The sequence below is a fragment of the Macaca mulatta genome, chromosome 3 (assembly GCF_049350105.2).
Source record: "Macaca mulatta isolate MMU2019108-1 chromosome 3, T2T-MMU8v2.0, whole genome shotgun sequence".
NCBI classification, from domain to species: domain Eukaryota; kingdom Metazoa; phylum Chordata; class Mammalia; order Primates; family Cercopithecidae; genus Macaca; species Macaca mulatta.
This window is the reverse complement of record NC_133408.1, coordinates 145,153,635-145,167,602: the sequence shown is the minus strand read 5'-3', so window position 1 is coordinate 145,167,602 and position 13,968 is coordinate 145,153,635. Positions and strand designations below refer to the sequence as shown.

Below are 13,968 nucleotides of genomic sequence, written 5' to 3'. Positions count from 1 at the left end.
CCCTATTTCAATATGTATCCATTATTTCCCTAAATACAATACTTGATATTAATACTATATTAAATATGGCTATAACTTTAGGTAGATTAGAATATGGGAAAAGACAAAAATAAGGGATAAAATGAAGGCAGCAGAAAGAACATTAAATTTTAAAAGCTGTCATATGAAACATGTAAACATAAGCTTTCATTTTACAAGTTTAAAAGGAATGCTTTATAACCTCACAAAACCCAAACAGTTCAAATTTTACTTTTTTTTTTGAGACATCATCTTGCTCTGTCACCTAGGCTGGAGTGCCATTGCATGATCATAGCTCACTACAGCCTCAGTCTCCCAAGTAGCTAGGACTACAGGTCCATACCACCACATCTGGCTTTTTGTTTGTTCATTTTAATACTTTTTGTAGAGATGGAGTCTTGCTATGTTGCCCAGGCTGGTCTCAAACACCTGGCCTCAAGCAATTCTCCCACCTCTGCCTCCCAAAGTACTGGGATTACAGGTGTGGGCTACTATGCCTGGTCTATAATTTAAATTTTATATCAACAAATTCTCAAACTATAATTACAGTTAGAACCAAAATTAATGTCAAATGTTTAAGGAAACAAATTTCTTTCAGGCCTGGCCTATTAAGTATTAAACATATTTGTAATTTTTTTTGTTGTTGTTTTTTTGAGACACAGTCTTGCTCTGTTTCCCAGGCTGGAGTGCAGTGGTGCAATCTCAGCTCACTGCAAGCTCCGCCTCCCAGGTTCACGCCATTCTCCTGCCTCAGCCTCCCGAGTAGCTGGAACTACAGGCACCCGCTACCATGCCTGGCTAATTTTTTTTTTTTTTTTGTATTTTTAGTAGAGATGGGGTATCATCATGTTAGCCAGGATGGTCTCGATCTCCTGACCTCGTGATCCGCCCGTCTCGGCCTCCCAAAGTGTTGTGATTACAGGCGTGAGCCACTGCACCCGGCCCTGTAATTTCTTATATTTAGTGAATAGGGCACAACTTTTTTTCATTTTCGATTTATTCCTCCAGTAACCAAGCAACTAGAAGCATTAAACCAAATACTAGAAAACAAAACCCAGTATATAATTTATATCTAGTTCTGAAACCTTTTGAGGTCACGGGTCACATCTATCATTTTGGTTTCCCCATTGTGCTGTAAACATACAGTAGACAATGTTTTAAAACTTCAACTGATCTTATCCCACCCAAACATCTCCAGAACCCTAAAGTTAAAAGGAGTTAGCCTCCTGTAACAATTTGATACATTAATATTAATTGTTAAATGTTGAGCTTACTGTTTAAAATAATTTTCTGGTCTCTTGCAATAGTGAGAAAACAAAGGGAAAAGATTCCGAGTCATATCAAACTGCAGCTGGGCTGCTCCTCCTTCATTGAAGTGATTAGCAAGAATTATCTGAAACAAAGAATAATTCATTTAATGCTTGTCTTTATTATCACAGCCCAAAGACAGTCTATTCTTACTTACTTCTTGGTAGATGTATACATCCAGCTTCTCTACAAGCATTTGCCAGAAAATTTTAAATAAGGAGAAACAAAGCTGCTGCTCCAACTGAAGTAAATGGTCTCGTAAAGTCAGCAGTAAGGGGCAGGCCGAACTGGACAGGGACATCACTGCCTGCTCTGACTGAGATGGCAAGGACAACCATCTGGAAAAAACACATTTTTACCAAAAAATTTTCATTGGTTTGTATTTTTAAAGTTTTTAAGTCATTTTAAATTGGAGGAAGTGTTCTAGGGCATTTTGGATAAGAAAAAATACACAGTCCAACATTAAAAGCTCTATCAGAAAATAAATGTACCTGTATTTTATATTTTCACTCTCAAATACTCTTTAATATGGGGATATTTTGGAAATATCCCCAAATTTTAATATGGGGATTACCAATACAAAGCAATTACAATTTAAATGTCACTTAATTTTTGCATTTTATGTAGTTTTTGTTTTGTTTTGGTTTTTGGTTTTTTTTTTTTTTTTTGAGACAGAGTCTCGCTCTGTTGGCCAGGCTAGAGCCAGAGGGTTCAAGCAATTCTCGTGTCTCAGCCTCCCAAGTAGCTGGGATTACAGGTGCCCAGCACCACGCCCAGCTAATCTTTGTATTTTTAGTAGAGACAGAGTTTCACCACGTTGGCCAGGCTAGTTTCGAATTCCTGCTCTCAAGTGATCTGCCTGCCTTGGCGTCCCAAAGTGCTGGGATTACAGGTGTGAGCCACTGCACCCAACCTGATTTTAGCATTTTAATTAAGACATCAGCTAATATTATGCTCTGATTTTTAGTAAAATCAGGACGAATAACACAAATTTTTGGCACTCTGTGTGGCAGGGACTACACTAGGACAAAAAGATACTGCTTGCTATCAAGGATGAAAGTAACACAGGTGTTCACAGTGAATGGTAGTGGGATAAACCACAACAAAAGTATGCAGAGTACCACAGGTGACTTTACTTTGCAAAATGGGAGACAGGTTAGGCTATTCAACCCCATATCACACACTATCCTATTAATATATTTACAAACAGCTAAATTATAACCAGTTTATTCTGATTAAGAATGTCAGCGAGCCAGGTGTGATGGCTCACACCTGTAATCCTAGCACATTGGGAGGCCGAGGCAGTGGATTGCCTGAGGTCAGGAGCTGGAGATCAGCCTGCCAAAATGTGAAACCAGGTCTCCACTAAAACTACAAAAATTAGCCGGGTGTGGTGGTGCATGCCTGTAGTCCCAGCTACTTGGGAGGCTGAGGTGGGAAGATCACTTGACCTCTAAGGTGGAGGCTGCAATGAGCCGAGATCATGCAACTGCACTCCAGCCTGGGTGACAGAGTAGGACTGTCTTGAAAAAAAAAAAAAATGTCCAAGAACATATTTTAGAAAGATTTCCAACAATGAAGTTTAAAGTACATAAGGCCAAACCAGGTTCTATCTAGATACCTTGGAAATCTGACCACATATACCATCTTCAACTTTTACCAAACTGGTATTAAGAGCTGACTTACATAGAGGACATACCTTTCTTTTTTATACAATTTTGCAGCATCTTTAACTTCTCTAAAAACATGGTCTACTTGACGGGTCAACATATCATGCTTTAAACGCTCTAAGAGGTTAATCATGTCATCAAAGACGGAGCTCTCCATAGAGGCTAGCTGTCCCAGCTGCAATTTACTCAGAGTATTATTCTCTGCAAACACCTCCAGTGCAGCCTGTTGAAGTTGTAGAAAGAACTGAAAGCAAAAACATGTTAACACATTAACATACTTTTTTTTTTTAAACAGCTTGAAAGAGAATTCATATATCATACAATTCACCCATTTAAAGTGTATAATTCAGCTGGGCACGGTGGCTCACGCCTGTAATCCCAGTACTTTGGGAGGCCGAGGTGGGTGGATCACCTGAGGTCAGGAGTTCGAAACCAGCCTGGCCAACATTCCAACATTGTGACACCCCATCTACTAAAAATACAAAAATTAGCTGGGCATAGTGGCATGTGCCTGTAATCCTAGCTACTCAGGAGGCTGAATTGCGTGAACCTGGAGGGCAGAGGTTGCAGTGAGCTGAGATCATGCCTCGGCTAACTGCAACCTCCACCTCTACCTCCTGGGTTCAAGCAATTCTCCTGCCTCAGCCTCCTGAGTACCTGGGATTACAGGTGTGTACCATGATGCCCGGCTAATTTTTTTTTTTTTGTAGTTTTCGTAGAGATGGTGTTTCACCATATTGGTCAGACTGGTCTCAAACTCCTGACCTCATGATCTGCCCACCTCAGCCTCCCAAAGTGCTGGGATTACAGGCATAAGCCACCACGCTCGGCAGTACAAGTTTTTATGTGGACATATGTTTCATTTCTCTTGGTATGTACTGAAGAGTGGAATTGCTGGATCTTATGGTAAGTCTATGTGTTAACAGTTTGAAAGGCTGCACATGGTACCTCATGCCTGTAGTGCCAGCACTTTACGAGGCTAAGGCCAGAGAATCATTTTATAGTGAGACCTTATCTCTAGAAAAAAAATATTAGCTGAGTGTGGTAGCCACAGACCTGTAGTCCCCGCTACTCAAGAGGCTGAGATGGGAAGATTGCTGGAGTCCAGGAGGCAGAGCTTGCAGTGAGCCGAGATTGGGCCACTGCACTGTAGCCTGGGCGAAAGAACAAGATCTCATCTCAGAAAACAAAAAGACAGTTTGGGCCGGGCGCGGTGGCTCAAGCCTGTAATCCCAGCACTTTGGGAGGCCGAGACGGGCGGATCACGAGGTCAGGAGATCGAGACCATCCTGGCTGACACGGTGAAACCCCGTCTCTACTAAAAAAAATACAAAAACTTAGCCGGGCGAGGTGGCAGGCGCCTGTAGTCCCAGCTACTCGGGAGGCTGAGGCAGGAGAATGGCGTAAATCCGGGAGGCGGAGCTTGCAGTGAGCTGAGATCCGGCCAGTGCACTCCAGCCTGGGCGACAGAGCGAGACTCCGTCTCAAAAAAAAAAAAAAAAAAGACAGTTTGAGGAACTGTCATACTGTTTTCCACAGCAACTGTACTATGTTACATTCCCACTAGTCAATGTTAAACTGTTTTGAAATGGAACAATCTCAAGACATATTAACCAGAAAAAGCAGAAGAGTCTGCATAGTATGTTACCACATGTTGACATACACACACCAGTATTTATATAAACAGCTTTAGTAATACGTATAAGAAATTGATCAAAGTGATTGGCTTTAGAGAAGATTAGAATTAAGACTTATTTTCACTATATATAGTTTCAATATATACAGTTTTGTGGCTTTTGAATTTCGTATCACATGGATTACATATAGTGAAAAATATTTTTCTCTTTCAACTTCTGTGTATGGTAATCACGAACTTAACAAAAAAAAATGACACTATCAGCCGGGCGTGGTGGCTCATGCCTGTAATCTCAGCACTCTGGGAGGCCGGACAGGTGGATCACCTGAGGTCAGGAGTTCGAGACCAGTCTGGCCAACATAGTGAAACCCCATCTCTACTAAAAATACAAAAATTACCTGGGCATGGTGGCGGGCGCCTATAATCCCAGCTACTCAGGAGGCTGAGACAGGAGAATTGCTTGAACCTAGGAGGCAGAGGTTGCAGTGAGCCAAGATCGTGCCACTGTACTCTAGCCTGGGCAACAAGAGCAAAACCCTGTCTCAAAAAACAAAAAAAAATGAAACTATCTACTTGTTTTTTTATTTTTTGAGATGGAGTCTCGCTCTGTCCCTCAGGCTGGAGTGCAATGGCGCGATCTCGGCTCACTGCAACCTCCACCTCCCTGGTTCAAGTGATTCTCCTGCGTTAGTCTCCCGAGTAGCTGGGACTATAGGCGAGTGCCACCACACCTGGCTAATTTTTGTATTTTTAGTAGAGATGGGGATTCACCATGTAGGCCACGCTGATCTCGAACTCCTGACCTCAGGTGATCCGCTCGCTTTGGCTTCCCAAAGTGCTGAAATTACAGGTGTGAGCCACTGTGCCTGGCCTTGTTTTAAATAAAATTAAAAATAATTTTTAAATGACACTATCATTAAGCATTTAAGCATAAAATTAACTATAAAGGTCTGAAATTTTATTTTTCCAAAATACAATTAACAGAGGACTAAATAAATCACCTTGCCAAGGTTATTTTTTTTTAAACTCTGAATAGCATTAGGCCATGAACACAGCATAATAAGCCATATTAAGGTCATCAAACATTTGGCTAGCCTTGATGGCCAGGCACGGTGGCTCATGCCTGTAAACCCAACACTTTGGGAGGCCGGGGAGGCAGATCACTTGAGGTCTGAGGTTTGAGATCAGCCTGACCAACATGGTGAAACCCCATCTCTACTAAAAATACAAAAATTAGTTGGGCATGGTGGCGCACACCTGTAATCCCAGCTACTGGGGAGGCTGAGGCAGGAGAATCACTTGAACCTGGGAGGCAGAAGTTGGAGTGAGCCAAGATCACACCACTGCAATCCAGCCTGGGTGACAGAGTGAGACCCTTTCTCAAAAAAAAACAACAAAAACAAAACACATTTGGCTACCCTTGAAATGTTTTCTTAAGAATTTTCAGTTGCTTTTCTTTTAAAGTTCTTGAAATAAAACTACACAAAATTTTAAAAACCAAAAGCCATTTAGAACTCTCCCAAAGATTTCATGGATAACGAACAAACCATAAAATCTTGTGGTTAATTTTTTTTTATACATTTACTATTAAAATTCAGACTACCCAACATGAACTTAGATCATCTCTATCTTTGTCTCCCCCCATCTCCCTCTCTCCTTCCGCCCCCTATCTTTTTGCATGGCAATGTGTCATGGGCATCAACTACTTTTACATGGCCAGCAATTTTTCCCCTTCTTTTAACAGTACCCCAATTTTCCTTTGGGGAACCACTTCTTCCCCAATCTGAGACAATTTAGGTGGTGTCAGCCCTATCCTTTGGTGCCAGGGATGCACACTTAACTTGGTAATACCATGCCCTGCCTGCACTAGTGATTGTTCAGAGATGGACATATGAGAGGCATCTTGGTATTTCTGCTGAAACTATCAGAGAAGCAGCACTCTTCTTTTGAGATTGCAGAAGGACCACATGAGCCTGGAACCACCTGTGGCCACATGTCCAGAGCCTGCCTCAGAGCAAAACCAGAAATGGACAACTTTAGAACAGCCACGCCTAATCCTTTCAGAAAGTTAAATTCCTCACCTCCCATATCTCACCCCACACCCCAACTTAGGCCAGTTTGAATCTGGTATCTGTCATCTACAACGGAAAAATTCCTAATTCTGCATGGCTGCTTATTTCAGGCTTGGCACAATCTGGTAACCAGCAGACAGTTATCGGTAGAGAACCTGAAACAAATGGAAAGTGAATCCTGTTCATTCTTTTTCCTTTTTCTAATTACGCAATACAAAGTTTTAATAATTTTTACTTATACAGTATTCACTGGCTGAAGGACTGTGAATATGATTAAAGAATTTTGAGGTTAAGACAGAATTTGCACCGTATAGGTTTTTTTTTTTTTTTTTTGAGACGGAGTTTTGCTCTTGTCGCCCAGGCTGGAGTGCAATGGCGCAATCTTGGCTTACTGCAACCTCCCGGTTCAAGCAATTCTCCTGCCTCAGCCTCCTGAGTAGTAGCTGGGATTACAGGCGCCCGCCACCACGCCTATTTTTTTTTTTTTTTTTTTTTTTTTGAGACAGAGTCTTGCTCTGTCACCCAGGCTGGAGTGCAGTGGCACAATCTCGACTCACAGCAACCTCCATCTCCCAAGTTCACGCAATTCTCCTGTCTCAGCCTCCCAAGTAGCTGAGACTACAGGCGCCCACCAGCATGCCTAGCTAATTTTTGTATTTTTAGTACAGATGGGGTTTCACCATCTTGGCCAGGCTGGCCTCGAACTCCTGACCTCAGGTGATCCACCCGCCTCAGCCTCCCAAAGTGCTGGGATTACAGGCATGAGCCACCGCACTTGGTCAGATTTGTACCATAATAACCATGCTAGTACACAATTCATTCACAATTTGAACAATCAACTCTGAAATTTGATTAGTTCTCTGCTGACAGAGGACCTAGTTAATTCAGCAGGAGATTATACGTTTTCTAAGGGTAGGGATGATGGCTAATTCATCTTTTTTTTGTGGGAGGAGACAGGGTCTCCGTCTGTTGCCCAGGCTGGAGTACAGTGGTGTGATGAAGGCTCACTGTAGTCTCAACCTCCTGGGCTCAAGCAACCTTCCCACCCCAGCCTCCCAAGTAGCTGGGACCACAGGGCATGCCTGCCACGCCCAGTTAATTTTTTTTATTTTTAATTTTATGTAGAGACAGGGTCTCCCTATGCTGCCCAGGCTGGTCTCCAACTCCTGGGTTCAAGTGATCCTCCCACCTTAGCCTCCCAAGCAGCTAGGACTGCAGGGGTACACCACCATGCTTGGCTAATTTTTTGTATTTTTTGTAGAGATGAGGTCCCGCCATAATGCCCAGGCTGGTCTCAAACTCCTGGGCTTAAGCGATCAGCCCACCTTGGCTCACAGTGTTGGGCTTACAGGTGTGAGACATCGTGCCCAGTCATCTTTCTTAACAGACTATAGCACCAAGTAAAGCAGCTGATGATGTTCTACAAATGATTTCATTGAAGAAAAAATTCTGGCACAAGAGTCAAGAATAACAATTTGTTTCATATTACTAAAAATGCTTAGCAGAAAATGGAGCTGTGGGGGTGCTGAGAGAATACTTACTTAAATTAGAAACACAACACATAAAAATACAAAATGAATGCATGTATGCTGATTAGCTGACTTTATTTTTTTTTTGAGATGGAGTTTCGCTCTTGTTGCCTAGGCTGGAGTGCAATGGCGTATTCTCAGCTCACTGCAACCTCTGCCTCACGGGTTCAAGTGGTTCTCCTGCCTCAGCCTTCTGCGTAGCTGGGGCTACAGGCATGTGCCACCACGCCCGGCTAATTTTTGTATTTTTAGTAGAGACAGGGTTTCACTATGTTGGCCAGGCTGGTCTCGAACTCCTGACCTCAGGTGATCCACACGCTTGGCCTCCCAAAGGGCTGGGATTACAGGTGTGAGCCACCACTCCCAGCCTGATTAGCTGACTTTATAAACAAATTGATCATTACTCTCTATCTTATAATCATACTATGAAATAATTGTTTTATTTTCCTTGCTCAGCAGAATGATATTATGCACATGGATTTCAGTTAACATCTTTATAGGAAAAAAGCTTTAACTAATTACTAAGTCCCAGACAGAGTACAGATAAGCATAAACTATGATTGTATTTATCAGGTTTTTATCTTGTTTATATCTATGATTAGTATATTTATTGTATTTATTTTTGCCCCCTATTTATTTGGCTTATTACCCTGGATTTAAAACAAAAACGGTTTTGTTTGGCTTTTTCTTTCACATTAAAATAGGTATTATGAGGAATACATTTTCTTCTATACAATGCTTTAGAAGTAACCATACATTTTTGTTCTACATATAACAAAATGTACTATATAGTGCGTTAATTGGCATACTACAATTTTTTTTCCCAAATTCATAATTTAAAATGTCATGTTTTCAAGACTTCCTTCCTAATCCAGGCATTTAATGTTTTCACATGTCCATGTTTGAATATATTTCATTTCTGCTTTTATTTCTTGTTTTATTGCATTAAGATTTGATAACGTACAGAAATTTTAAATTAATTTACCTTGTCCATCTTTGTGACTCATCTGGACACACTTGAAAATTGTGTTTTTCCCTTTTTTTTTTTTTTTTTGAGACGGAGTCTCGCTCTGTCGCCCAGGCTGGAGTGCACTGGCCGGATCTCAGCTCACTGCAAGCTCCGCCTCCCGGGTTTACGCCATTCTCCTGCCTCAGCCTCCCGAGTAGCTGGGACTACAGGCGCCCGCCACCTCACCTGGCTAGTTTTTTGTATTTTTTAGTAGAGACGGGGTTTCACCGCATTAGCCAGGATGGTCTCGATCTCCTGACCTTGTGATCCACCCGTCTCGGCCTCCCAAAGTGCTGGGATTACAGGCTTGAGCCACCGCGCCCGGCCGTTTTTCCCTATTATACTGTGGAATTTATCACCAACCTTCAGTTAATCAATCTAATTATTTAACTTTACAATTTTTTAATTCTCACTTTACCTATCACATTCTAATAGTATATTTTTGTCTTTAGTGAAAATTGCATTTTTGTTTACCTTCCTGTTTTCATTTTATGACACAATTTTTTACATTTTTAATATTTCATATTAAAATTTTCATAGTCATCAGATTTATTCAGTACAGTTAGTTTCTTTAGTATTTAATGTCTATTCTACTTTAACGTTTCATGGTCATCCTAGTTCTCTGTTTATGCGTTCTGTCACGAAATTTACTTTATGGGACACCTAAATTGGTATAAACCTAAGTTGATTTTGAACAATGATCCTTTTTTTTTTTTTTTTTTTGAGACGGAGTCTCGCTCTGCCGCCCAGGCTGGAGTGCGGTGGCCACATCTCAGCTCACTGCAAGCTCCCGGGTTCACGCCATTCTCCTGCCTCAGCCTCCCGAGCAGCTGGAACTACAGGTGCCCGCCACCTCGCCCGGCTAGTTTTTTTTTTTGTATTTTTAGTAGAGACGGGGTTTCGCCATGTTAGCCAGGATGGTCTCGATCTCCTGACCTAGTGATCCGCCCGTCTCGGCCTCCCAAAGTGCTGGGATTACAGGCTTGAGCCACCGCGCCCGGCCGAACAATGATTCTTAACCTAAGGGTACCCTGTTCAAGAAGGGAGTTCTGAAGGTCCTCTGAGATGATGTTAATATCTAAAACATCTAAAAGAATTCATCTGTCTGTGGCGAGGTTATAAAGGCTAATTAGACTTTTGTTTGGAAGCATCTATTGGAAAATCTGGTTACCAAAAGTCCTGACAGCCAGGATATTCCTTGAATTAATAAAAAGAGTAAAAATAAATTACTACTTAATAATTATAGTAAGGCAGATCAAATGTGTCAGTAGGTTTGCTTAATAATAATTAGGCAGACCAAATCATGTCAGAATCTGCATGGAGAAGGGAAGGGTTGATAGAATCTGGAAGGAAAAGGTCTTATGGTATTTGTTAACTGGACCCAAGGTTTTTTTTTTTTTTTTTTTTTTTTTTTGAGACGGAGTCTTGCTCTGTCGCCCAGGCTGGAGTGCAGTGGCCGGATCTCAGCTCACTGCAAGCTCCGCCTCCCGGGTTCACGCCATTCTCCTGCCTCAGCCTCCCGAGTAGCTGGGACTACAGGCGCCCGCCACCTCGCCCGGCTAGTTTTTTGTATTTTTTAGTAGAGACGGGGTTTCACCGTGTTAGCCAGGATAGTCTCGATCTCCTGACTGACCTCGTGATCCACCCGTCTCGGCCTCCCAAAGTGCTGGGATTACAGGCTTGAGCCACCGCGCCCGGCCCGACCCAAGGTTTTTATTTATGGATTTATTTAAAATATACCCTCCAATAAATCAGTTGATTTTTTCAGATACAATCATAGTGTTTTTTTTTTTTAAAGAGTTCTTACCTTTTAGAGATACATACTAATATATATCTCTATATAAAAATATTACCATGAAATATGATATCTGAGATCTGCTTCAAAATAATTAGGTATGGGGTGGCAGAAGAGAGGTTTAAATAAAACAAAATTGGTGTAAGAAGTTGAGTAAGCCGGACATGGTGGCTCATGCCTGTAATCCCAACACTTTGGGAGGCCGAGGCGGGTGATCACCTGAGGTCAGGAGTTCAAGACCAGCCTGGCCAACATGGTGAAACCTCGTCTGTACTAAAAAAAAAAAAATTAGCCCGGCGTGGTGGCGAGCACTTGTTATCCCAGCTACTCAGGAGGCTGAGGCAGGTTAATCCCTTGAACCCAGGAGACAGAGGTTGCAGTGAGCTGAGATTGCACCACTGCACTCCAGCCTGGGCAACAAGAGCAAAACTCTGTCTCAAAAAAAAAGAAGCTGAGTGGTCGCCACACTGAAGTTCATTTTCCTGTTCTATTTACTCATGCATATATTTGAAAATATGATACACAAAATGTTAGTTTCTTATTTTTATATTTTCATGTTTTCTAGAGATAGTGTCTCACTATGTTGCACAGGCTGGTCAAGAATTCCTGGGTTCAAGTGATCGTCCCACCTCAGTCCCAAGTAGCTTGGACTACAGGTATACGTCACCACACCTGGCTAATTTTAAATTATTTTTTATTTTTTGGAGAAATGAGGTCTCCCTATGTTGCCCAGGTTGGTCTCCAACTTCTGGAATCAAGTATTCTCCCATCTCACCCTCCTAAAGTGCTGGGATTAAGAGCTTGAGCCACTGCACCCAGCCAAATAGATTTTTAATGTATGAAACAATTAAAACTTTAAATGTTTCTTCCTATTTTCATGACTCTTTATAATTTGTCATGTTTTCAAGACATTCAAGAGGTACTAAACGTTATTCTTTTATTTTCCTTAAAGTCCTGGATTGCTTTTGACATCATTATTTAATCTTAGCTTTTCCTGTGACTGCAATTACCACACATGAATATTTCCAAGTATGGTTCACTCTATAAACAATTATTTCATGAAAGGCTTGCTTATCCAATGATTAAAAACATTAAAATATCAGGATTATTTCAGTACTTGAGATTTGATTGAGAAAAATGTGTATTTTAATTGTACCTTCTAATTATGGCACTATGGTTCTGTCTAGCATGTTTATTTTGCTTGCAATAGATTCAACATTTCGAAAAGTATTAATAAAATAGTTTGAGCTAGTAATATATTACTTAATATAAAAGCATATTAACTCACAACATTGTCAGCCCAATCTGCTAGTACTGTTGAGATGTAGTTCACAGCATTAAGAATTGCACAGTATCGAAAGCCAAGGGAAGCTCTAGTCTCTTCTTTCATCACCTGTGTTAATCGTATCCTAAAATCATCTACTAAGTCCTTCTGTAACTCCAGGAACTGTAGCTTTCGGGAAGCTGTGGGAAGATTTTTATACCTGTCTGTGGAAAAAGTTATTAAGACATATGAAGGTTTTGGTACCATCTATGATATACTTACAAGTTTTCCCTACTGTCCTGCTTCAGTGCTTTTGTCAAAAATCAATTAACCAGTCAAGTGCGGATTTACTTCTGAGCTCTCTTAAGGATATGAGTTTCAAAAGTATATGTTTGCCAAAACTCATTCAACAGTACACATAAGATCTGCATATTACAGATCTGTATGTAAAGTATGCCTCAAGTTTTTTTAAAAGGCAAATGAGAAAATTATATATAAAAATGACAGTTTTGGCCAGGTGCGGTGGCTCACACCTGTAATCCCAGCACTTTGGGAGGCCAAGGCAGGTGGATCACCTGAGGTCAGGAGTTCAAGACTAGCCTGGCCAACATGGCGAAACTCCATCTCTACTAAAACTAAAAAAATTAGCCGGGTGGTAGTGGCATGTGCTTGTAATCCCAGCTACTCAGACTCTGAGGCAGGAGAATTGCTTGAACTTGGGAGGTGGAGGTTGCAGTGAGCCAAGATGGCACTACTGCATTCCAGCCTGGGAGACAGAGTCTCGCTCTGAGACTCTGTCTCAGGAAAAAAAAAAAAAAAGACAGTTTGTTCAACAAATAAACAGCTTTTTTTTTTTTTTTTTTAAAAAAAGAAAGAACTTGGATAAATTAAAAGATACACATTTAAGAATTTACAGGCAGTTGGCCAGGCGCAGTGGCTCACACCTATAATCCCAGCACTTTGGGAGGCCGAGGTGGGCGGATCACGAGGTCAGGAGATCAAGACCATCTTGGCTTGCGACCATCTTGGCTAACACGGTGAAACCCCATCTCTACCAAAAATACAAAAAAATTAACCGGGCGTGGTGGTGGGTGCCTGTAGTCCCAGCTACTCAGGAGGCTGAGGCAGGAGAATGGTGTGAATCTGGGAGGCAGAGATTGCAGTGAGCTGGGATCGCGCCACTGCACTCCAGCCTGGGTGACAAGAGTGAAATTCCGTCTTAAAATAAATAAATAAATAAAATAAATTTACAATTGACATGAGAGGTCTGAAATTTTCTTTAAAATACTCCAGGGAAAAAAAAAAAAATTGAGGAGTAAAATATAACAGAAAAGTGATAATTGCTTTAAACTTTGGTAATGGGTACCTGAGAGTTCATCATATTATCCTACTTTTGGGTAAGTTTGAAAATTTTCTGAATAAAAAGTTTTTAAGAGACACATGAATTTTCCTTAATTTTTTTGTCTTAGTGTTTTTTATATTTTTCTTATAGTTAAAAATACGGAATTATGGCTGGGCACAGTGGCTCATGCCTGTAATCCCAGCACTTTGGGAGGCCAAGGCAGGTGGATCACAAGGTCAGGAGTTCAAGACCAGCCTGGCTAAGATGGTGAAACCCTGTCTCTACTACAAATACGAAAATTAGTTGGGCGTGGCTGCAGGCGCCT

At 41.3% G+C, this 13,968-nt stretch overlaps 1 protein-coding gene across 1 annotated transcript in view; it reads right to left on the bottom strand.

Annotated features, from left to right (window-relative positions):
* The window catches only part of RINT1 (RAD50 interactor 1), a 38,034-nt gene that overhangs the window by 1,051 nt on the left and 23,015 nt on the right, over nucleotides 1-13,968 (bottom strand). Inside the window, 4 exon segments of the mRNA NM_001257819.1 lie at nucleotides 1,293-1,411; nucleotides 1,484-1,664; nucleotides 3,026-3,240; nucleotides 12,326-12,525. Of these exon segments, the coding sequence (NP_001244748.1) occupies nucleotides 1,293-1,411; nucleotides 1,484-1,664; nucleotides 3,026-3,240; nucleotides 12,326-12,525 (715 nt within the window).